The sequence below is a fragment of the Diceros bicornis genome, chromosome 20, assembly GCF_020826845.1.
Source record: "Diceros bicornis minor isolate mBicDic1 chromosome 20, mDicBic1.mat.cur, whole genome shotgun sequence".
Classification (NCBI taxonomy): domain Eukaryota; kingdom Metazoa; phylum Chordata; class Mammalia; order Perissodactyla; family Rhinocerotidae; genus Diceros; species Diceros bicornis.
In genome coordinates this window covers 11,649,947-11,676,403 of record NC_080759.1, presented here as the reverse complement: position 1 = coordinate 11,676,403, position 26,457 = coordinate 11,649,947, and the positions used below count along the sequence as shown (strand labels likewise).

Sequence of the window (26,457 nt, the reverse complement as noted above, 5' to 3'; positions counted from 1 at the left end):
TCCATGTTGTATACGCTACTTGCCCATTAGTCACTTAGTAGCCATCTTGGTTATCAAATCGACTGTATCACAGTGCTTGTGTTCAAGTAACCCTCATTTTACTTAATAATGGCCCTAAAGAGCAAGATTAGTGATGCTGGCAATCCAGATATGCCAAAGAGAAGTTATTGCTGTTAATCTCTTACTGTGCCTAATTTATAAATTAAACTTTATCATAAGTATGTATGTATAGGAAAAAACATAGTATATATAGAGGGTTTGGTACTATTTACAGTTTCAGGCATCCACCGGGGGTCTTGGAACATATCCACCCATGGATAAGCGGGGACTACCGTATTGTGTACCTATTATGAGCGTGTCCCTATACTAGACACTGAAATCTTTCTCTTTGAAATTTACGAAGAATTTTTTATTCATTTTCTGAGATAGACACTGAGACTTCTTTAGGCAGACATGAAGAGTTAATTATGATACCTACATTTTTTTTCCACAGCAATTTTTCTTGTTTCTCTATTTGGGTTAATGTCATCTTGTCCCCACTTGCGTGTATTGTTGGAATGTGGGCAGTGGATAAAGCAACTTGAATTGACTCAGTACTAAAAGGTATAAGTTAAAGTAAAGGCTCCCATCCAGTGTAAAAATGACGCTAACCCAACTATTAGAGTACCAGCAAAGGTGGGGGAGGGAAGGGGTGTTCAAAACCATAACATTTCAAAAGACAAACTAAATTTGGCATCATAAACTCAGGACTTAAAGAAGAAATACATTAGCAATTATTAAAATTCTACCTGCATCCCTCACAAGACTTTTGAAACTTGTTTAATTTAGGATTATTCAAACATTTGGAAACAGATATTATACAAATGATATCAGAAAAAGAGCAGTGTCAAAGGCCATTATTTGCATTAATGATGTTACCAGAGGTAAACTACATTCATCAAAATTCCATCTTAACACTTGTGTCATGAAAGAACACATATAAATGACTAAACATGAGGATTAAGACTTCTTACCCCATATTTACATTGGCGGGATGTTGCTCCATACTGGAAACGGCATTGCTCATCAGCATCATACACCTGACCTGGAGCCACAGCTGGATAAAGAAAGTCACGCTTGGGAGGCTCATTATCAAGGCAAGTACCACGGCCTGAACTGTTCAACATAAAGGACCAAAGGAAATTAGGTACACTATGGACCATTTCAATCACACTTATGAAACCATGTGTCGAGCTCTTTGTTTTAATAACCTGATGCATGAAAAACAATACATTCTACCAATAAATAATCACATGGCAAAATAGAAACCTGATTAAGAGCTCCAATAGTTTTTTCCAGTACTAAGAAACAATAAAAGCACCTCAGACAACAATCAGAAAATATCATCTTGGCCTTAAAACACTGATTTAAACTAATTTCTGAAGGAATCAAAACAGAATTTCATATTGCTCTAAGTTCCTTGTTTGTTTTCAGTGAAAATATAACCACATCTGGTAGTAGAATTAAAAATATAAAATGTGGAAAATAAAAAAAAATTGTGGTTGTAATCCTTAAAGACCTAATCTATATACTTTCACCTTGGGCAGAACAATAGATTCTGTGGTAAGATATGTCCAAAGGTTCTTGAAATATTTCAATAATAAATGAGCTGAATGACAGATGAGGCCAAGATCCAAAGTTCTCCTCTCAAGTATATTAGAAGTGTTTAGTCTCTCAAAAATTTCATATTTCATCTAGGGTCATCAGAGTTGGAAAAGAAAATGTTCTCCTCTCTATATAATTTCTGCTTTTCAAAGTGTGCTTGGACTCAAACATAATATTTTAATTCAGTGGAACAAATAACATAAAGATCGCCAAAAGCCAGACAGAGTACCTTGGTTTAAAGAGCTTTATACTTTGCTAAATATAATTGTTCATTTTTATTTAGTCAGTGTGCATAAAATAGGACAGATGCTTTTTTACTTTCATTTCACATGTGAGTAACTTAGAATTTTTAAAGAATTTCTATGCCAACATTTAAAAATTTTTTCCAACATTCCTGTCAATTGTGCCAGCACTTGTGTTTTTTTTTTTCCAAATCTTTTCCATCCACTTTGCCAAAGGAAAATAATTTCACAAGTAGAAGTTCTTCAACTATTATTTAGGACAGTACAAATTTTCATTTATAGATAAGTAGGAAACAGCCATGCATAGTAATGAGTTTCATGTTCACTTAAAATTTTATCATATTCTTAAAATGTAAAAGTTAATTTGCTATATAAAAATGTATATTTCACAGCAGCAAATTAATATCTTTTAAAAACTGAACCACACTATTTATAAGGCGATAGATTCAAAGACCCAAGGGACAGAATAATGTCTTCTTTACAAGCTTTTCTTTTCATTTATGCCCCTCTTGATTAAATTTTAATCAATAAAAAATATTTAGATGGAATGTTAAATGTGGCACTAATATAGATGGATTTTACTACTGGCTATTACAATCATTTTACTTGTCACTGCTCAAGGTATCTAACTAATAGAGAACAACTTTTTTCACCCAGCTATCCGGTTTTCATGACAGAATGCTTTTCATTTCCTGTACATTGTACCTTTAGAAATTGACATGTACCTCAGTAAGAAAAATTATTTCTAGATGAATTTTAAAATAACAAGTTCTTTTTATTTTATTATGTAAAATATCTTTAACCTATATGGGTATGCATATTTTAGGCAAATGTAATTCTACTAGTAAATTCAAAATTTTACATTAAGGTTAATGATAAAGAGGTCAAGTGTGAAAAGTATAATGGAAGAAGATGAACCATTTTGATACTATGGAATATTAGTGAGATGATTGGCTTAGTAGTTTAATTCCATAATTTTCCTTCTAAAATATCAGTTTCATTTATATCTACAACAAAATTATAAAAGTTTTGATGAAAGGAGTTAAATATATAATAAAAATAAAATATCAAGTTAATTACCACTATAAATCAATTGGAAAAATTTAAGAACTGAAGTACTGAAGTACAGGATCCTACAGAGAAAAATATTTGCCAATAGCATAACAAAGAAAGTGTAAGATATATTCACCTAAGTGGCACCAACCCAAAATCTGTTAAAAATTAACATACACAATTACTTTTAGGAATACAGAAAAGTAACCTAATAACTTAGAGGAAGAATTATATGGACTCCAAGAAAGAGTTTAAGAATAGATACCCAGAAGAAAAAATTTTTTCCTGATAGCAAACTGAAAATTGGTTTAACCAAGGAGGAAGCAAGAATAACTACTTCATTTCAAGTTCTTGTTCCCAGATATTAATGGTCTTCTAATCACGGTTTATGTTCTTTAAAAGTACCAAATCAGACAACTACTGCAAGAGCCTCCAGACAATGAAGAATGCCATATACACTGTGGTCACCTGTGGCCAAATTCTTCTGAGAAAGTTTATCCCAAAAGTGGGTTTTTGTTTCAGTTCTTTGGAAGTACCTATTGCTTTGTATTAATGCTGTCTAATTAAATATCTACACGTCTTGTTCTCCTTTTCTAGTATATTTTTACAGAAGACTAACACCATATGAAATAAAAGGGAAAAATCATATAGATCTTTTTAAAATGAACATGTGTTTAGGAACACGGCATCAACAAAGGCCTTTTGAAATGGGTTTGGCTATATTTGTACAAATTACCAACGCTTTCAAGACAAGTGTCTTACCTACTGTTATTGGCTCTGGGAAAGCAAGTGTGGGGATATCTGCAAGGTTGACTTAAATTGTTTCTACATTTTGCATTGAAAATGTACTACATATTTTCCTCCTGGTAACCGTCCTGGTATATACAGTAAAACCTTGATTAAAGTATTTGAGGGATGAGGTAGTTTTCATATTTCAATTCTTAACTGAAGATTAAGCAACATATATACTTTTTGCATGTTACTAAAATTTGCTACTTTTTTACAACTTGTAAGTAACCTAAATCTATAGATCAAAATTATTAACTATTAATTAACTCTTAGAAATAATAATTCTGGATATTTCCATGCCTCTGAGTCATCAATTACCATTATGAAATATCACAGATATAGGTATAGAAGGTAGAGGACATGGATCTGAGAGATGTATAGTTAACCCCGGAAGTGCTTTTCTTTATTTTTTTTCTTAGAAAATACCCAAGTGCTTAACCCCAATCAAACCCTGCATTTTCCCCCCAAAAAGTAACTAGTATTCTGATTTTTAAAATAATCATTTCGTTGCTTTTTTCTTTGGTAGTTTTACCTCCCAATTACTCATCTGCCCATTTTTGGACTCTACATAGAAGGAGTCATACTGTAGGTTTTCGTTTGTGACTTTATTCTTTCACTCAATATTATGAATGTGAGATACATCCATGTTCATGTGTATAACTGTAGCCTGTCCATTTACATTGTTCTTTAACATTCCATTTAAGACTATGCCACAATTATTTATCCATTCTTCTATTAATGAACATTTAGATTATTTCTAATTTCTGGAAATTGTAAATTATGCCAATATGAACATTTTTGTACAGGTCTCCTGGTAAAAATGTTTTTTCCATTCTCAAAAATATTAGATATGAGTTATTTTCCTATATTTTGTAATCGCCTCCTTTTAGCAAAATGGAAGTTATGAGTAATTTTTATTGAATCTAGGGTTCTAGCTAATTGATATAACTATACTATTCTTATGATGCTGAGTCTAGTGTTATTTCTGCTACTACTACCAAAATAATAATAGTAGTGATAGTATACATAAATCTTCTTGAATTTTCTCATCAAATTTCACTTTTAAACATACATGGTTTGTGCCTTGGTGTCTTATGTGAACTTTGCCACTCAGAAAACATAAAACTCACTTATTAATAAATGAAATGAGGAACACTGTTAGCAGTTTCTATCTACGAGATATTATTATAACTTACTATTGTTAAGCACAGATATACTTGTCCAGAGCAAAACTGTATACATGAAAAGTAGAACTAGGGGCTGGCCTGGTGGCATAGCGGTTAAATTCACACGCTCCGCTTCGGCAGCCCGGGGTTTGCAGATTTGGATCCCGGGTGCAGACCAATGCACCGCTTGTCAAGCCACGCTGTGGTGGTGACCCATATAAAGTAGAGGAAGATGGGCATGGATGTTAGCCCAGGGCCAATCTTCCTCAGCAAGAGGAGAAGGATTGGCAACGGATATTAGCTCAGGGCTAATCTTCCTCACACACACACACACAAAAAAAGTAGAACGATGGTTATATCCCTAGCAACATATATTTCACAACTAACAGCCCCATCCTAGTTAATATCTACAGCAATATAGACAATTATTGAATTCATAGACTCTACTTTTGCTTACGCTTCTAAGACAAGGCAAAAATATGTTACTTTGCGAACACGATTTTTCCTTGATTACGAAACTGTTGGTAAGTCAGAGTATATTTACATTTCTAGAAATCCTTGCAGCATGATAGCACAGTTGTATTATATGTATTCTACTTCTAATTTAGAGAAGTCTTATTTACATAGTTCAAAAATTAGCCTTGAAAATAGGAACATGAGCCAGAGCTGAGTCTTCAACTAAAATTTACAGATACCTATGTAAAATATGCACTCTTGGCTATTTCCAGAACACATGAGGACATACTCCTAATTGTAATTTTAGATTTATTTTTGACTTAAACAATTATACTATAAAGTATAGACCTTCAGTCTACAACACATGAGGTCAACCTAAAAAATAAATCTTACTATATAACCCTGTACATATCTTAACAGTCTCTTAACAACAACAACAAAAAGTTAACATTTAATGCCATCTCCGATTTTTTTTCCACAAAATTGTGCTAATATACCTAAATTAAGCAAAAATTAATTAGGTTGGTATCATCTATGGCAAGTCAAGTGTCTTACCTACTATGTTCTCATAAACTGCTCTATCAGTCTTCACAAAACTAACAATACATTACCTCCTAAAATGAGTTACTCTAAGACAGATCTTTCTCTCTTGCCGTCTCTGTGACTGGGGTGCTTGAATACAACTGAACTTGAGGCTTCCAATACACAAACACTGTAGTGACAATGGTTTACTCAGTTATGTTCTCTTTTTCTCCATTTGTAATTATGATTTATTAAAGATATTTATAGGTTAGAGTGAAGTCCCCCAAATGTGTCAGATAAATGGAAGGAGGAGAAACTTGTTTTGCTAAGCTGTTTCTTGGATTCCATATTAAAATAAAGGTCACAGGTATAAAATTGTTTTCTGTCTAATAGATTATTGATATGGACCTTCAAAGATAATTGCTATAGAGGAAATGTGAGTGCCTAAGTCATCCTGTTCATCTTAGATCATTTCTTTTATAGCTCTACACTCACCTTCCTTCCTAGCTCACCTTCAACCATAACATTGCCTCTCTTTTTTCAGCTTCCATCCTTCCTGTGAAAATGGCTAGTCTGTATTTAATTTGGAACTGTAGGAAATTTTGCTATGGATCTCTGACAGTTCAAACAATTTAACAGACTTTAATTTAAATAGAGCAAGAGTTGATTCACAGAGGCCATGGAATTTTTGAAAATATATGAAATTACTCTGTACTACCACTAAGTGGTGGAAAATGTATGAAAAACGGGTCTAAATTACTTCTGGCTGCCTTCCACTGCCTGGTAAATTAGCCCATAGTCGTCAATGAGTGTGAGCCATACTACCAGGTTCATCTTTCTCTATTTTCTAAATAAATAAATAAATAAATAAATAAATAAATAAATAAATAAAGTAAGTCCCGCAGGCAGATAGGAAAGACACTACCTGCAAAGCCGTCGTCGGAAAACATCAGAAGCTGGCATAACACGTCCATTTTAACGGAAATGGGTTCTTTATTATTTAATCAGGACGGCTTCTGGGCGATTCATGAACCACTTATTGAATCACCGAGTTTAAGAAATCTGAAAAAAAATATTGGGAGTTGGTAAACACCATCTCCTGATTGATCAATAGCACCTAGTGTTTCAGAATGACACGAGAGATTTTTTACTTGACTGGCATTTAAAGGCCATGGAATTGTTTTCAGTTGAACATAGTGAATAGTGAATCTCTATAAATCATAGAAAGCTCATTGTTAAAATCCACCATCATCTTTGGCCTATACAGTCACTAAGCAGAGAAAGGTATGCATTTGTTGGCTGGGCTGCAGTTCCTAAACAATTCATCTTTCAAGATTTCTTTTTCTTGAGAAGAGAAACTAAAATAAAATGTTATGAGTCTTTTTGAGCCAACTATAAAACATAAATGTAACCTCAACCCCTGATCAAAATATCACTGCATTTTTAAAAATATCACACATAGCTGTTAAAGAAATTAAGTCCACTGCATTAATAAAAAGGAACAAAGAAATTCAAGAAAGTTACTATTATGTCTTTGTGCTCCAGTGAACTGACCTTTTTAAAGGGCCTTGTGTTTAAAAAACCTTTATTGCTTCATCAGATTACAATCAGAGTTGTTTAGTTTACTATTAAAGAGGGGAAAAAAAACCAACTTTTCCCCAAATCTCTACCCATTGTCTTTCATATCTATCTTTTACTAATGGCTTTAACTTTGAGAGCATTGCCATGAAAATGCACAACAGAAAAACTTTTATAAAATACAGGATAAATAAGCCCATTACAACCCTGTCAACACTAATCATGCTTACACATACAAAATGCAAAGAGGCAATAAGGCTTAAATAATGCTTTCTGGATTAATTCTTTTAATTAATTCAATGAAACATTTTATTGCAACTGGTAATACTTATACATCTCTCACCAAACGAATGATGATTTCTTAACTGTATTTTATCAGCAATTAGAGATTTCCTTTTGGAGTATTTTAACATCCTTAATATGGTATCAACTAGGTAGGGTCTGGCAAGAGATCAAAACTGGTCCTTGTGTTTAGTATACAGAGATGGTGCTAGCAAATGGGCTGTGCAATAGAAACAGGATAGAGGAGACAGAAAATGGTACTTGAAAAAAACAAGAGAAAGGAAGACTTTGAAAATGCACAGGAATACTGAGCATGTTATACAGTTTGTCTTTCTGGTGATAGGCATTAAGATTCCATTATAAAAACATGAGCCAAGTCAAGGAAGAAATTCCAGATCTGGCTTGATTTCTGGGGAAAGCAGATCTTCAACAATGTTTAAAATTTAGGTAATATGATCTCATTAAAAACATCGTGGAAAATGATATTGCTAGTGCTTTGTGTTTAAAAACTACCAAAAGATGTCAAACAAATTCACTGTGGTCTATCTTTATAGCTCTTTACCCAGTTTGGCCACTAGGCAAGTACAGTGGTATAATTATCTATTACTAAGATTAAAAATTGTTAGGCTATAGTATGGCTATTCAGAAGAACTACCTTCTGAAATAAATTTATAGTTCCTTCAATTTCATTATTACATTAATTAATCAAAAAGAGCCCATTTTAAACATTTATCTTTTGATCTTGAGCAAAGTAGTGTGCTATGTAATTTAAAATCTCTTGTTTGAGGCTTTTTAAAAAATATGTAATTATAAGTTCTCAGAATATGATCTGGCTATTACCAGATAGGAACTAAAACTTTAATGAATAATGTTACCCTATATAACCTATCTGAATTTTTAAAATTTTACACTATAATCTTGTTAATTTTTAAAAAGAAATTCTGTTGCTCACCTGTGCTTTACGTATGACTCACTTTTTCACAGAGTATTAATCTCTCCACCCCAAGAAAAAAATGGTACAAAATAGTTGAAGATAATTATACAGCAATAAAGCGTAAAACCTTGATATTTTTTAAAATAATAATATTTACCACTTAATGAATGTCTATCAAGTGTTTTATATACATTATAGCATTATACATAATTACACACATAACAACCTAAACTCATTTAACAAATGAGGTCACTGAAGAGTTCGAAGGATAAGTAACATACCCAAGGTCACACAGTTAGAAAGTGAGACTTAAGTCTATCAGTTTCCAAAGTCCAATCCTGAAGCCCCATGCAGGTGACATGTGGAAGAACATCTGCTTTCCTAAACATAGTTATACCTGAGCTAACTTACATTCTTCACATTTAAATAACTAGACTCTTGGAATTACATTAAAGGACCAGCAAAGAAGCTCCCAAACTGTAGAAAAGATGAGTCACTTAATAAATTTTCAAAGACAAATTTTCATTTTCTCATCTTCATTTCCTGGGTGTTTGGATTTTTTTGTTGTTGTTGTTACTATTAGATACTTTGACATTCCTATAGAACTCAGTTTTTTCACCAACAAAATGAAATATATAATCATTGAATTAAAACTCGGTTTATTAAATTATGTAATGTTTAGTAGTGTCAGTTTCTGACACTGTTTCCCATTCATTGAACATTTCTAACACTCACATCATCAACCCCACTTATATACTTGCTCCAGTTCCTCTAATCTATTCAGTAAGTTCTGTTTGAATATGAAGGAAAAAATTTGCCACAATGATATATGAAAGTGTTTTGAGAACAGCCTAAAATATCACTGGGTTCTATAAAAGTTACTCACTATGAAAAGTTCAAAGCACTACATATTAGGCTTCTATCAGTGGCTTACTTCTGGAGCAATTCATCATCACTCTCCAGAGATTACTTACTCTAGAAAGCTGGTGATATAGTCTCGACTGCAGGCAGACCAGGAAAAAGGATTGGTATTTGCAGTAATGTGAGCTGCCATAAGTTTTGCTGCTTCGTGACCTTTCGTCCCACAAGAATTTCCAATTCCATCATGGTTCATACCAAAACTGTTTTAACAAGGAAGAAACATAAGAAACATAAAAGAAAGAAATAAGAGAAAAATAAAACAGCCCCCCATTACGTCCTTTATTTCCTTATTTGATCATTTATTAGCCTTATCAATATATGCCTTCCATCAAGATAGACTAGATCCTGTAAGGAAATATAGGATTAAAGTTAAACAGACTAAGGAATAATTCAGTGATACAATATATTTCTAAATCTCTTTAAATTTATTATATATTCTCAAATGTTCTCTCATATGATACAATCTCTCCTTGAGCAGATAGAGAATATATATTAATTCTCACTTTATAGATGAGAAAAACTGAGATTTAATAAAGATAAATGACCTGTTAAAGATCATACAGTTAGTAAGTGTTGAAATTATTAGTAGATCCTGCCTTTAACATGCTGGAGTACATGCTACTCACTATGCTGAATCCAAAAGGGAATTATAAAAAGATAATCATGATCTATTGAGTTCTAGTTTATGGGCCAAACACACAGAAGTCCTTTTTCTTATTAATATGGATAAAGGATAATTAAATACATATGTAATTTATGTTTGTGTGTGTGCATGTGTGTTTTCAAAACACCTTTTGAAAAATCTCGATACATTTAAGGATTATGGATATAGAGATTTTCTTTACCATGGCCTCCCTTCACTTTTCAAAGCTTTTCTTTGTCATTTATTTCCTGCATCCTATATCCATGCTTACTGCTCTCAACATGATCTAAAAATATATCTCAATGATAAATCATAAGATTTTTCTGTAAAAAATATGCCCACTGCATATGAATAAATTATAACCTTTCTGCACAAGTAGCCAGAAGTTTAGGTTGAATATTACTAAAAAAATAAAGGTATGCCTTCATTGCAACATTCTAATAAATGCACCATGATAAGCATTCAAGGAAAAAAGTAATTTATGTGACAAGAATATAAACTAGATGAGGATAGTTGCTGGAGAAAACTTTGGAAAGGTAGTTGAGAATAGGAAATTACAAGATAATAAATGAAAGTAAATATTAACACTTTTGGACGTGTAGAGACATTGAAGATTTGTGAGTAAGAGCAACTGAAGATTTCTGAGTAAGAGAATACAGAATTGTTCTGTATTTTAGATGGGTCATTAGAGTAATTCTATGGTGGAGACATCAAAGCGGGAAGAGAACGGAGCCAGAGAGAGCAGTTGGAAAATCATTACCAATTGAGAAAGGATGTTGGTCTGAACTAGGGCACTGGATAGAGAGGTGGGACTAGGTTTGAGACATGTTTAGGAAGCTGAATGCATTTGCCTTCATAACTACAATAGAAAAGAGCTACAATGAAGCCATATAATATGTTCATATATGGGGGCAGGGAGGAGGAACTAGTAATTCAGATGGAGTGACTAATATAAGCAAAAGAAGAGAAGTGTATGAGAGTATCCAGAGCCCTAAATTAAAACACCAACTAAGGAGCCGGCCTGGTGGAGTAGTGGTTAAGTTCGCACGCTCTGCTGTGGCGTCCTGGGGTTTGCAGGTTTGGATCCTGGGCACGGACCTGCACACCGGTCATCAAGCCATGCTGCGGCAGTGTCCCACTTGAAAAATAGAGAAAGACTGGCACAGATGTTAGCTCAGCAACAATCTTCCTTGGGCAAAAACAGGAGGATTGGTAACAGATGCTAGCTCAGGGTCAATCCTCCTCACCAAAAATAAAAATACAAAATAACCTTCCAAGAACACAAGTATTTAGTTTTCTTGTTTCACATCAACACACTGGAGTCAACCTCTTTGAATGGTCTTCTAGGAACATGAAGGTGGACTCTATAGTTGGTTGAATTAGACATATATTCTGTCAAAACAATCAGCTGCAAATTTACATTAAAAGCTCCTTACTGTAAACTTGTAATTCAATAAACTTAATATTCTATATTTCTCTCAAAGGTTGATGCTACTGTGTGAATAATACTATGATTCTTTTCAAACGATGATAGCTTTAAAAATCTTATTTCCTTTTGGCAGTGGTCTTAGACATACCCCAGAGTCATGTCAAGATAGGCGTAGGCATGCACAGATGGCTTTAAATCATTTTCAAGATCCCCACCTTCCTTGTATATTCTTTTCTAAAAAAAGTCAAGCTTCTCCTTTTGAAATCATATTTCTCCCACCTTAAAAAAGAGAAACTTATCTATCACCCATAGATAATTTTACAATAGTTCAGTGTGTTGGGGTATAAAAACACGGATGTCAAGAAAAGAGACAATTGAAAACGTGTTATCAGTGTTGAGGAAGAATTTAATAATTGAATAACAAATCATGTAGTTTCTTACTTTCATCAAATTTACAGGAGGATATAATCAAATTAACAGCTGATGAGTGGTTAAAAATATTTTTTGATGATAGATCACCATGGTTATGTTTTGACAAATAATTCAAAAGGAGTTCAAAGATTAAGTGATTTTTCTGTAATAAACTCCTTTCATCTCAAATACTTACTCATGTGAACAAATTTTCTCAGCATTCACATCTATAGAAACAAAACAAAGAAATCAAACTGATGCTGATGTCCTGCCTCATTCTAGCAACACAGAGATATATGCAGTAATTGAAAAAATACATCCAATTAAAGATACATCTTCTAATAAAAACTTTGCTTTTATATTTATTTATTAAAATTCATAATATGTATATGCTTTGATAAAATAATGATTGATCTCTGGATCAATCATTAACTAATAATGATTGTAATGTAATAAACATATAATCCAGAAAAAAAAATTTTTGTTATGATCACAGGAAATATTTTAAATGTAATTGCAATTTACATATATTTTTGTTATAGAGATATTTGATTTAATTAAAAATACTTTTAAGCATCAAAATATATTTTTAAAATATACTAAGAAATATTAAAATATACATTAGGATAATATTCTAGGAGAGAAAGGAGGATTAAACATACTGAGTTAAAAGAGGGAAAAAATGATGTAAATTTTGATTATAAAAGAACATGTTTGTGTCTTTTTTAAATGCATAATGATAGTTACCAAACTGCAATGGCATTTAGATTCAGGTGGATATACTTACAAGTGGTATATAACAATTTTATTTTTTATGTGCTAATATTTACAGTATTCCAGGAATTCTATCTTTTGCAACTACTTAGACATAAAAATAAAAAATTTTAGACATAAATGGAAAAATACACAATAGGGTATATAGTTTAAAAAATTCTTTCAGAAGTATATGAGAGAAAAGATTTTTTTTGCTGAGCTAACAGCTGTTGTCAATCTTCATTTTTTTCTTTCCTTCCCCAAAGCCCCAGTACATAGTTGTATATTCCAGTTGTAAGCCTTTCTAGTTCTTCTATGTGAGCCGCCACCACAGCATGGCTACTGACAGACGAGTGGTGTGGTTCTACGCCTGGGAACCAAACCCAGGATGCTGAAGCAGAGCGCACCAAACTTTAACCACTAGGCCATCAAGGCTGGCTCAAAAGAAAAGATTTGAAAACTAATGAATTCAAGTATATGAAAGATGAAATCTTAAGTTCCATTTCTACTCATAATCTTTACATTTTAGGTGTCAGATGCAGATAGTTGTCTTAAGGATTTAGGTTTCGGTTGTCTCAGAGAATGTATACTATTGTAGCTTATATTTCAAACATAAGAAATCCCAGAAATGACCTGACCAACGTCAAATAGTTCACTGACAGTGACACAAAGTGAAATGGGAGTTTACAATTGCCATTCATGACATCAGCGTCAAAAGATCCCTCTAATAGGTTGATCAGGCTGGAGTATAAAATATATACATATTTTTAAAGATAGATTCTCTCCTGAGGAAACTCTATCAATGAAGAGTTTGGCAAAAGAAGTAAAACTCATTGGTGATCAGAGAGAATAAATAAGAGTCCACTTTAAAACCATCACACTGGCAAAAATTAGAATGTTACCTAGGACTAAGTGTTGGCAGTGGTGTAGAGAAACGGGGATCTTAGTGCATAACAGTAGTAGTGTGGTCAGGGCAGCTGTTACAGAGAGCAATTCAGCAGTATTTAGTCAAATTAAATAGGCAGATACATTATGACCCAGCAATCCTATTCTTGGATATATATCCCATAAATATTCCCAAAGGGAACATGTCTGAAGATGTTCATGACAGAATTACTTATGATAGCAAGGAGTTGAAGACAATCTAGGTGTCTGTCACTGGGGAATAGTTGAGTAAACTTTGGCAGATGCATATTATGGAATATTAAGCAGAAGTTGGAAACAGCAAACATGATAGATGTCAACACATAAATACGGGTGGATCTTAAAAACAGTGAAAAAATTAAGAAAAAGAACAAGGTCTACAGCACGATATCATATATGTAAACAAAACTTACATGCACACCCTCAAATAACAAAGAAAGGCCAAGGAATCGTTCCAGATTCCTGGATATATAGAGATATAACTAAATGCAATGCAAATGGATTGAGGGGGGCAGGTTGCAAAGGACGTTGCTGGGACAATTGATGAAATTTAAATATGATTGTATATTAGATAATAGTAGTGTATCAATGTTAAATTTTCTAATTTGATAACTGTACTATGGTTATATAAGAGATTATCTATTTTTCTTAGGAAACGGATGTTGAAATATTTAAGGATAAGGGACATATCCACAACTATCTCTCAAATAGTTACCAAAAAAATACATGTACATATACAGAAAGAGAAAGAAAGCAAATGTTGAAAATTTTAACAATTTTTGAATCTGAGTGAGGGGCACATGGGAAATCTTTCTACTATACAATTTTTCTGTAAGTTTGAAATCAATTCAAACTCAGAAAGTTAAAAAGTGAACACACATATATACAAACAACCTGTAATATTTTACAAGGATGCATACAGATTCAAATAAATATATCAAATTTATAAGAGTACCTATCTATGAGTGGGAAGAAGTGGGAGTAAGGAATGGGAATATAGAAATAAGGACAGGTATACATATATTAAACAAGAAGGGTCCTTACTGGGACTGATAATGATGTTGTACCAAGAACTAGGGAGAGATAGATAGATACATAGACAGATAGATAGATAGATAGATAGACAGTCAGACAGATAAATGTAAAATAATCTCAACTCTCCGTTCTCGAGTTTCAAAAACAATAATTAAGAAAAAAAAGAGAAAGAAGAACAAGAACAAAAGAGAGTTTGGTGAACCTGGGGCCCATCCTGATGAGTGAACAGTGGTAATAAGATAATACTACCATGGTTGATTTTGCATGTTTAATGAAACATTTCAGATTATAAGAAGATAATGATTCCTAATGAGGGTTTTAGGAACAGAGAGAGAGAGAGGTTGGGAGAGGCAGTCTTCCTTGGGCTTTGTGTGATTACCCATACTTTGCTGCGTCTGTCAAGTCTGCAAATCTTGCTCTTTACCCAGGCCATTTCTCAGGATAACTTTGAGAAACGAGGTAACATCTCCCCTGGACAAAGAGCAGGTTTACTTACTACTTGCTATAAAAGTGGTAGATTTCCCAAGCTCAATGTTTCTCAGTTTTGAAGCAAACCTACTGCATTTGCATCATTCATCTGGGCCATATTGTGTTGCCCCTGTGGGATTTGAGGCCAAGAGGAAGCAAAACAAATATGCTGATATTTATGTTGCTTGTTGTGCTCTAAGTAATAAAATCCTTTGTCTCTGACCCAGGAATCTCATGTCTTTTGCTAGCATCCATGCAATAGTAGTAGGTTAACTTATTAGTGTATTAGTAGTGTAAAATCAAATCTCAAACCCAATGAGAGAGGAGTTTGTAGTTGATTAGGATAACATACCCAATTATGGAAAGTTAAGTAATCGTGAAAGCAAAGTACTTCAAATTAGTCTTAATTTTTCAGAAAATGAAGCCCAAATTCTCAGTAATATCTGTTAAAACAAAGTATGCTTTTTGTTTTGTTTCCTTCCCAGGAAATAAATTGTATATTGAAGATTTTCAACTAAACCTCCCAGTAGATATATGACCAGAAACTCCCTTTCTCATATTTTACTATTTCTGTTCCTACCCCAAAAGTTTAAAGGACACTTCTTATTTCTACATTGTTGAGTAAAAAGTATTCCCTCTTTTCCTCTGAAATATCATGCAAAAGCAATATGAAAAAAAAAAAAAAGACAAAATGTGCATTTAACGAAGAGCAGGAAACTTCTAAAACCATAAGCCACAATATCATACTGTATGTGGAAGGATGACTGAATACAGGAAATTCAAAGAGGAATGCAGACAGACACAGAGAGAGAACAACAACAACTGATGAGCTAAGCTAAAATGAGCATAGCATGTTTCTCCAAAGTTAAGTGCAACAATCTGAGGGGCAAACCCAACAATACCTTCTTATGAACAATTGGAATAAGAGTGCAAACTGTTGGAATATACACCCTTGTTCTAGCTGTCAGGAGAAGAGTAAACTGGGCTAACTTGTGTGAGAGTCATGCAAACCACATTTGTAGGAAGCAGTCTGTCGGTGAGGAAAGGTGAAAGAGAGATTCTACCTTGCTAACAGTTCCATAAAGAAATAAAGGGTTAAAGAACTTGAATCATATACAATACTGTATACCACTAATAATTCTGCTGAAAAAGTAGCTCTGGCCCCTACACAACATAAATCTTTCTACAAATAGTTCATCCAGAAAAATCAAACTCATTCAAAAATGTGTAACTCAAAAGGAACAAAAAGTGGATCTACAAATATATTAAATACATTTTTTAAAGAGAACAGAAAAATACAAATAGAAGATGAAAGACATGGCAGAAAAAAAATGTTGCTACAGGAAAAATAAAAATTGGATACACATGAATTCAAACAAACTTAACGAAGCCAACATTTTATAAAAACAAGAATTTAACACAGAGATACAAGTGATCAGGGAAGATATGGCAAGACAAGAGATAAAAACATGAACTGTCAGAATAAATAAGTAGGGGAAAAAATAAAACCATCACAGAAAAAAGGCCATGCTGAGGTAGCAAAAAAACAATTAGAGGGGCTAGCCCCACAGCCTGGTGGTTGAGTTCAGCGTGCTCTGCTTCAGTGGCCCAGGTTCAGTTCTCAGGTGCGGACCTACACCACTCATCGGCAGCCATGCTGTGGCGGCGACCCACATACAAAAAATAGAGGAAGACTGGCACAGATGTTAGCTCAGGGTGAATCTTCCTTAAGCAAAAAGAGGAAGATTGGCAACAGATGTTAGCTCAGGGCAAATCTTCCTCACACACAAAAAAAAAAAAATTGGGCAACTCCTGAAAACATTTCTCACCAGAATGAAAAAAGCAAGCAAAATGAAAATAGACAAAGAGTTTAAAAGAATCAAAGTGAAGGAACCTAACATACGTATCACAGTTGTCCCCAAAGAAAAGAACCAAAATAATAAAACAGAAAGAAAAACGATAAAAATATGCAAGAAAACTTTTGAGAAATAAAAATAGCTAAAATCTGATCAAAAGTGAACTATTTTATGTCCTAGGAAAAACTGACACAGAATAATTCACACAGAGCCACATCCAAGTTAACTTACTGGACTTCAAAACTAAGATATAATTTGGGCAATCAGGGCAAAAGAACAAATTGTCTATAAAGGTAAAACAACCAAATTAGCCTCAGATTTCTCCATGGTGACACTTAATACCAGTACACTATGGAGTAATGCCTAGCAAGAATCTTGCATCTAGCCAAACTGAGTGTAAAAATAATTTTGAACAAGAACTCAAGGAATAGAGGTCTCATGAATCATTCTTAGAAAAACTGCTACAAGATAAACTTCATACTTAAGAGAGAATAAAACATATTTACATTTTAAAGAATAACTATAAGCAAACATCCATGTTATCCCTATCAAATTTAAGAAATAGAACATTTTCAGAATAATAAAAGCTTGCCTCTCATGTTCACTTTCGTAATCATATTCTTCTTCCTCCTCTGAGAGAGAACCACTACCCTGACTTCTGTGGTAATCATCCCCTATGCATCTCTAAACAATATATGTTAATGTTGCCTGGTTTGGAAATTCACAGAAGTAGAATCACACTGTATATATATATTTTTTAATAACTTGCTTCTTTCTTTCAACAATTTGTTAAAGGGGGTCATCTCTGCTGAGCTGTCTAGCCGTACATCATTCATTTTCACTGCTGTATAGATTTCCATTATAAATATATAATTTAATTATCCATTCTGTGATGATGAATTTGGTATGGTTCCTAGTATGGTGCTACTATGGACAATGCTGCTATGAGCATTCTTGAACACATCTCCTAGTCATATATGTAAGATTCTCTAGAACAGTTTCTTAAACTTTTGGTCTCAGGATCCTTTATACTCTTAAAAATATTGAGGAAACCAAAGACCTTGTCTGTGAGGTTGAATGTAGTGATATTTATCATATTAAAAATTAAAACTGAGAAATTTAAAAGACAGTTATTAATTCAATTTAAGTAATAATAAACCCAGTATATATTAATATAAATAACCATTTCAATTAAAAACATCTTCCAAAACAAAAGAATTTCACTGAGAAGAATAGCATTGTTTAATCGCATTTTTGCTAATATCTTTAGTGTCTGGCTTACTAGAAGACAGTTGGATTTTCATATCTGCTTCTTCATTCAGTCTGCTGTAGTATTTTGTTTGTTTTAAGTATATGATGAAAATTTGGCCTTATACTAGTATGTAGTTAGAAATGGGAAGAGTATTTTAATAGCTCTATCAGATAATTGCAGATTTTTTTTTGATACTACAATAAAACTTTACAACTAGTAATTTTGTAGAGGTTAGTTGCAATGTGAATTCTGAAACAATATCTATGATCTTTCTGTATTGTTTCATAACATAACCAATCTCATCAAAAGTCTTTAAGTATTAGGAAGCTGTCAATCTCATAAATGACAGATATAACTTTTCCTAAATTATTATTATTATTATTATTTTTTTTTTGGTGAGGAAGACCGGCCCTGAGCTAACATCTATTGCCAATCCTCCTCCTTTTTTTTCCCTTTTTCTCCCCAAAGCCCCAGTAGATAGTTGTATATCATAGCTGCACAGCCTTCTAGTTGCTGTATGTGGGACGCCACCTGAGCATGGCCTGACAAGCGGTGCGTTGGTGCACGCCCGGGATCCGAACCCGGGCCGCCAGTAGTGGAGCGCGTACACTTAACCGCTAAGCCACAGGGCCGGCCCCTCCTAAATTCTAATTTTTACTCAAAAGCTCAAATTTTATCATCGGCAATAAAGAGTGTCAGTTGTTCTCCTTGAATACACGCACATTTGTTCATTTTTCAAGTGAATTTCTGCCAACTGCCCATATTTTCTCAGTCATTCTTGCAAATAAAAATTGTGTTCCAGGAAAAAAGCAGCTAGCTCATCTCAAACAATTGCACAAGTGCTTTCCTTGCGACAACCATCAGACTAAGATATGGAGCAAAAAGAGCTTTACACACTTCCATTTTGTCACACAGAATATTTTTTAAAAGGCATGTACTTAAGGGTCATGATTTAATAAAATTAATTTTTCTGCTTCATCAAAGACATTCTTCAGTGAAACTGGCATGGCAGTGACAAATACATTGACTACTAGTATGGTTGCCTTGATTCATGCTAAGATATCAACACTTATAATCACCCTTGGTTTTGTAGAACCAATGTAAACATCAGCACAGTTATTTAAAAAAAGGCAAGTTTTGGTATTATTATGAAAATAGTTTCAACTGGAAAGTGCTTCAGGAATCCCAGGGGTCCATGGAGCACAATTTGAGAATCACTGCTCTAGGATATATGTAGCAAATAAATTATTGGGTCATGAGTTATATAAATTTCAACTTCACTAGATAATGCCAAACAGCTTTTCAAAGCAGTTGCACCAATTTACATTCTCACCTGTAGTGTATAAGAATTCCAGTTGCACCACAACTTCACCAATATTTGGTATTGTCAAACTTGTAAATTTGTGCTAATCGTAGTGGATGTAATTTGCATTTTCCTGATTATTAATTAGGTTGAATATCTTTTTATATGCTTATGTACCATTTGGATTTCTTCTTTTGTAAAATGTTCAAGTACTTTGTATATTTAATTTGTAGGCATTCCTTATATCAGCTGCATGTCAGCTGCAGATATCTTTTCCTACAGTGGGTCTTGTCTTGTCATTTATGACGCCATTCAATTAAATTTCTAATTTTAATGTGGTCAAATTGATCAATTACATACTTCATGGTTAGTGTTCTCTATGTCCTGTTTTTTAAAAAATCCTCCTTTATCCTAATAGCATGACGATTTACTTCTCTATTTTGTTCTAAAACCTGTAATAGTTTGATTTCCACATTTAGGTATTGTTGGATCCACTTAGAGCTATACACAAGACTTCCACGATAGTAACAATTTCCTGACTGAATTTCTATCTAAGCTCTGCAGCCAGACTAAACTATTAAAGTTCTCACAATGTGAATTGGGTTCAATGTGCTTAATTAGTTAGTTAACATAATTTGCTTTAAATAGACCCCTGTTGGTTATACAGCAGAGAGTACTGGGAACTAGACCAATTTAGGATAAAAAAGCTTATGCCTATAGCATAGGAACACATAGTTGCTTTATTTGAGTTACTTTATTAGAGTATTATTTTATTCATGGTTTTGCGTGCTTTTGTTAAGAACTATTGATGCTTACGCATTGTGCTCCAAGCAAAAATACAAGGTCAAGGTCGAAGGGATAGACAAGACAGTAGCTGTGGAGTGTTGCTTAAAAGGTAAAAGATGATGCAATTAGGTTTTCTTTTGTAAGGTTTGATCAAAACTTTTAGTAGTTTAATTTCTGTAAGAAAAATAATCGTGAAACAATGAATTTGAAACTCTGGTTGCTAATCAGTTTTTTTTCATGTGCAAACAATATTTTTAAACACAATTTTAAATAACATAGGATCTTAAAAACTGCAACTATGCCATTAGAGAAAAAAAAAAAGGCACTCTATTCATTTGGCCTGATTTCATTACCCACCCTATTGAGCAGGGTTTCTCTTCTCTGAGGCACAACTCTCCCTGGATGGCTCTCTCACTAAAGTGCAAGCTAGGTTCTAGACTTCACCCCAAATGAGGGCAGCTGTTCATTCAGTGCACGGGGAAACACTCAGGAACCATGCAAAAAGCCTGTTAACCTAGCAATGCCATTTTAATAAAAAGGTTAATTAAAATCTTATCAGATATTTTTTATGGAAACGGATACTAAGATCCCAAAATTAATATAGGAAAGTAAAGGGTCAGAAAGAGCCAAGATGATTTTGAAGAAGGAAGGGAGAACTTCAATATCTGTTATAAAACTATGGTAATTAAAACAACATGATATTGGCACAGGGAACCTTTGAAAATAACAACAATAAAAGCCCCAAAACAAATATGGGACAATATTAACATTTGTTAAATCTGAATGGTATGCACATGGATGTCTGTTATAACACACACACATACACACACATGCAAAATATTTCAAAGTAAAACATTAAAAAGAAAATGTCTATATAATTAATTACATGTATCTGAATATATAAAGAATACTTTGTTCTAAAACTTAGCAAGTAAATTTTCCTCTGAGACAAATTACAGAAGATAGCCAACTTGGCTTTGTAAGTTGACTTAGTTTTAAAGTTTTAAAGCTGATTTTTGGGAACTTGAAACATTTTACTCCAGAAATAATGGTATAAATTATTTCTGTATGTCCAGGATAGCCCACATCAGCCTATTTTACAGACAAAATCTGTGCCTCTGAAATGAAAAATAGTATATGACAACACTGTTGGAATTAACAATTAAACAAAATGGAATATATTTTAATTTTTTCTGTAGAATTAATAGTACTTGAAGAAAAGCAGGCTTACTAAAGGAAAAGATAAGTCAAAGTTATTGAAGAAGTTCTAAAAGGGACTTGTAAGTATTATAATTATAAAGTTCTACAGGTAAATGGTTCTGGTTCTACTAAGTCTAAATTTTAAAATCTATGTTTTCTTATTTTCCTTCATAAAGCTATACTATAAACATTACATAACCCAAGCCCAGCAGTTTTGTTTTTTGTTTTGACCCATGAATGAGAGTAGGTTAGAAGATGTTCTTGAAGTAATTGATCAGTTGGAAAACTGATTAAGAGTAGGAATACAGAAAAGTGAATAAAAAAGATGTGTTCCTTCAGGAAAGGAGCTTTGTTTTCATCCTCACTGTATCCACAATACACTCCATGTTAGGCAAATACAGTAAGTGCTCAGTAATTCTCTGGAATCAAATAAATTGTGCATCAGAGAGAGACTACCTATTGATCAACTGTAAACCATGAGAGACAGAGTTTGGAAAGTATCATATATGAATACCTCCCTTAATGTTGAATAATGTAATAAAAATATATAATATCACATAAAAAGTAATAAAAAGGGTAAGGGGGAGAGTTGGGTCATAATAAGTGGCATCGCCAGTCAGAGACAAGATGGTTGTTATCTAAGGACAGAGAGAGTGTGCAATAAAGGTTATTCATTAAACTAAGCTTCTGTACCTCAAGAGAGTCTATCATATGCATCAATCTATTGACACACATGCTTTTCTCAAATATTTTTCTATAGTAAATTAGATAGTTTTTGATGCAAATGAAATTTTTTCCTTTGAATCTATATTTAAGGAAACAAAATTTCCATATATGTGGTAAATATATATATATATACAGAGAGAGAGAGATAAGAAAATTTCTATCTTTTTATTTTTTTAGGATATATAAGAGGCAGTTTATTTGTGATTATACTTTACATCATTTCACCATATATTATATGACCATTTAACATTGCAAAAGTAATATATTTTGTAAAACAAAATAATAGCTTATTCTTGATTTTAATACACAATTCTTATTGGTTCTTTTGGAAGATTTGTAAGAATGAAAAAAGAGTAAACAGACTACTGAGTATAAATTTAACATGCATTTAGTCTAGACTTCTTTTTAAAATCATAACAGATGTTTTCAAACTAAACAGAAGATCTGTATAGCTAAGGAAAATCTTAAAATGCTTAATTCAATTTTTGTATCTAAGTAATCTTAATTTTACCATGTTGCTAACATATCAACATCGTTTTTGTTAGATAACCATGGTACTTTAAACTCTGTCTTTTTGTTAAAGAATCACTAGTATATAGAGCATGTACTTGTAAATTCGGCCACTAAAGGAAAAACTATATAGATGATCATTCAGTTTCTCAAAAAAAACACATATACAATTACAGAATTAAAAACCAGTCTCCTAATGTTTTTTAATATGATTAAAATTCTCCTTAAAAATTAATTCCAACAAGTGATGAGACAATTACAGTCTAAATTGTAACAACTATAAAATCTCAAAACTATTGTAGTTTTGTAATGCTTCCCATTGTAGCAGAAAAATACAAGGGAATAAAAGAACATCTTTCTTTAGAATTATCTTCCATTTGTAATCTCTTTGATCTGTTCTTATTAATAATTGATCTTGGCTATGAATCACTTGTTATAATAAAGCAAAGACGAAATTTAAGGGATGTGTTCAGAGCCTTCTATACCCACATCTGGCAAATATTTTTAGATTTAATAGTTACCCAATAGGATGGTTATTACAATTTCCTCATGTGTTTTCTAAAACAGAGTTTGGAACTCAATTCTACTTTTGGACTTTATATACAATTTACTGAACTAAGTAAATTCAAGATTCTGAACTTCTTTAGGAAGATATTTAATGAGGGGTGTGCCTAGCAGAATCTAGGACCTAGACTCTTTCCATACCTGCACAAGGTAATGTTCCATTTACTATAAACACTTCTGAGTTGAAAGATAGGTTTCCAAAGCCAATGAAATCACTATAATACATTTACATCTTTTCTACTACTACTTTATACTTTTTCCCTTTCACCTAACTGTAAAGATGCCAGGGACCAGAGGAAACAAGCTATTAGAGATATATTAAGATTTTGGATGTGGTGTATATTTGTGTGTGCATTTGTGTATGTGTGTATAATAATCATGGCAAAGATAGGGAAGGTAGCTGGAACAGGGAAATTTTTGCCATTATAATCTTCCTTGTACTATGTGCAAAATGTAACTGAATTAGTTTGTGGCAGCTGAGATTCATACCAACCAATTAGTATGATAATGTCTACCTACAAATTCATTTCTTTGATTTTCCAGCAAAATGAAGAGAATGCCTTATCAAAGTTCCTAAAGTTGATAGTGACTAAAGTCTACTTCAGTAGGTTTATTACTTCTATAACATATACACACACACATATATACTTACTTTATTCTGTAATTCCAGATACTTGATGCAGTAATTACCTGACTGGTCTTATCTATTTTTTGTCATTAATGCATATCATGGCAAAGGCTTAATTATTGAAATAATTTAATTGTTAGACTTTATTACAACTTTTCAAAAGAAGGTCTTTATGTATTGTTTTAGCTAGTGTGGAAATGTCTACATATGTGACTGCCTACATATGAAAATGTATATTGTATATATAATATATATGTGTGTATATATATGTGCATATATGTGTGTGTCTGGAAAGTTAGGTAACATAATTTTGGCATCTTACTGGCCCTGACCAAAATGTAATATTCATTAAAAGACCGTGGGGTACCATTTTGATAATAATAGCAACAGGTTCTAAATTGAAAAATATAAAAATTTTATAACGGATTAACAAAATCTAATATAAATGGGGAGAAATAAGAAAATAGTATTATCATGTACGGTATTATTAGTTTGGGTAAATAACAATGGTACTATATGGCTCTGAAGCTTAATCAACTGACAGAGTAAAATGCTTCAGTCATACTCCATTGACTAAAAATGTTTTCATATCAGAAAAAAAATAAGTTCATTTGCTTCTTCCAAAGGGTATAAAGCCTTAAAAGAACCTCAAAACCAGGCTCAAATATGACACAAATTTTGGAATTAACACATAGTGAACTTAAAATAATTATGATTAATATGTTAAGGCCTATAATGGAAAAAGTAGACAATATGCAAGAGCAGATAGGTAGTGTAGGCAGAAAGATAAAAACTCTAAGAAGGAATCAAAAGGAAATGCTAGAAATCAAAAACACTTAAATAGAAACATAGAATGCCTTAGATGGTCTCATCAGAAGACTGGACTCACTGAGGAAAGAATCTGTGAGCTTGATGATAGGCCAACAGAACATTCCCCAACTGAAATGCAGAGAGAAAAAAGAATGAAAAGAAAAAGAAAAAGAAAAACAGAATTGAACATCCATGAATTCTGAGTCAATATCTGAAGGTGTAACATATATGTATTTTGAATACCAGAAGTAGAATAAAGGAAGGACGGAGCAGAATAAATGTTTGAAGTAATAATGGCCAAGCATTTTCCAAAATTAATGACAGACACTAAATCAGAGACCCAGGAAATTCAGAGAATACCAAAAAGGATAAATACTAAAAAATCTACACCTATGGATATCATATTGAAACTGCAGAAGATGAAAGACACAGAGGAAATCTTGAAAAGAGCCGGAGGAAAAAAACACCTTACCTATAGAGTAACAAGGGTAGAAATTATAGCAATTCCTGATCAGAAACCATGCAAATTCTATATCAAGTAAAATTATTCTTCAAAAGTGAAGGATATATAAATACTTTCTCAAACAAACCAAAACTGAGGAAATTTATTATCAGCAAGATCTGCACTGCAAGAAATGTTAAAAGAAGTTGTTTAGGGAAAAGGAAAATGATATAGGTCAGAAACTTGAATCTACATACAGAAAAGAAGGGCATCAGAAAAGGAATAAATAAAGCAAAATTACAATCTATTTTTTTATTCTTAATTAATACAAAAAATAACTGTTTGTTAAAGGTAATAAAGTAACAATATTTTGGTGATTAAAATAAAAGGCCAAATGAAATGAAGGACAGCAATGTCATAAGGGACAGGAATGGAGAATTGAAGGTATGCTATTACAAGGTACCTGTCTACATATGAGACAGGATACCATTATTTGAAGGTGATTATTTATAACATATATCTAAATTTATAAATATATACATAAATTTACACATTTTATATATTTAAATATATAAATTTTATATATTTATGTATATTATTATTAAATATATTTTATATGAAATTTTTATACTAAAACTCAAGAACAACCACTAAAATTTTTTACAAGAAATATAATTGATAAGCTATCAGAACAGGTAAAATGGAATCATATAAAATGCTCAATTAAAACTAACAAAGGGAGAAAAAGAGAGAGAAAAAGAAACAAAATGCAACAAATAAAAACAGTTACAAACATGGTAGATACTAATCCAACTATATTAATAATCACTTTAAATATGAATGATCTAAATACATCAATTAAAAGACAGAGACTGTCAGAGTGAATAAAAATAAAAGACCCAACTATATGCTATAAATATAAAGACCCAGATAGATTAAAATTAAGGGATGGATGGAAAAGATATACCATGCTAACATAAATCAAAAGAAAGGTGGAGTAGCTATACTAATTTCAGACAAAGTACACTTCAGAAAAAGGAAAATTCTCAGGGATAAAGAATGACACCACATAACAATAAAGGGGTCAATTCTCCAAGAAGACAAAAATCCTAAGTGTGTATGCATTTAAC

At 32.6% G+C, this 26,457-nt stretch overlaps 1 protein-coding gene across 1 annotated transcript in view; it reads right to left on the bottom strand.

The window, feature by feature from the left end:
* The window catches only part of ADAMTS6 (ADAM metallopeptidase with thrombospondin type 1 motif 6), a 320,979-nt gene that overhangs the window by 124,705 nt on the left and 169,817 nt on the right, over positions 1–26,457 (bottom strand). Inside the window, exons 9-10 of the mRNA XM_058563973.1 lie at positions 9,641–9,787; positions 1,014–1,155 (exon numbers count right to left, since the gene is read on the bottom strand). Of these exons, the coding sequence (XP_058419956.1) occupies positions 1,014–1,155; positions 9,641–9,787 (289 nt within the window). The remainder of the gene's footprint in view (positions 1–1,013; positions 1,156–9,640; positions 9,788–26,457) is intronic.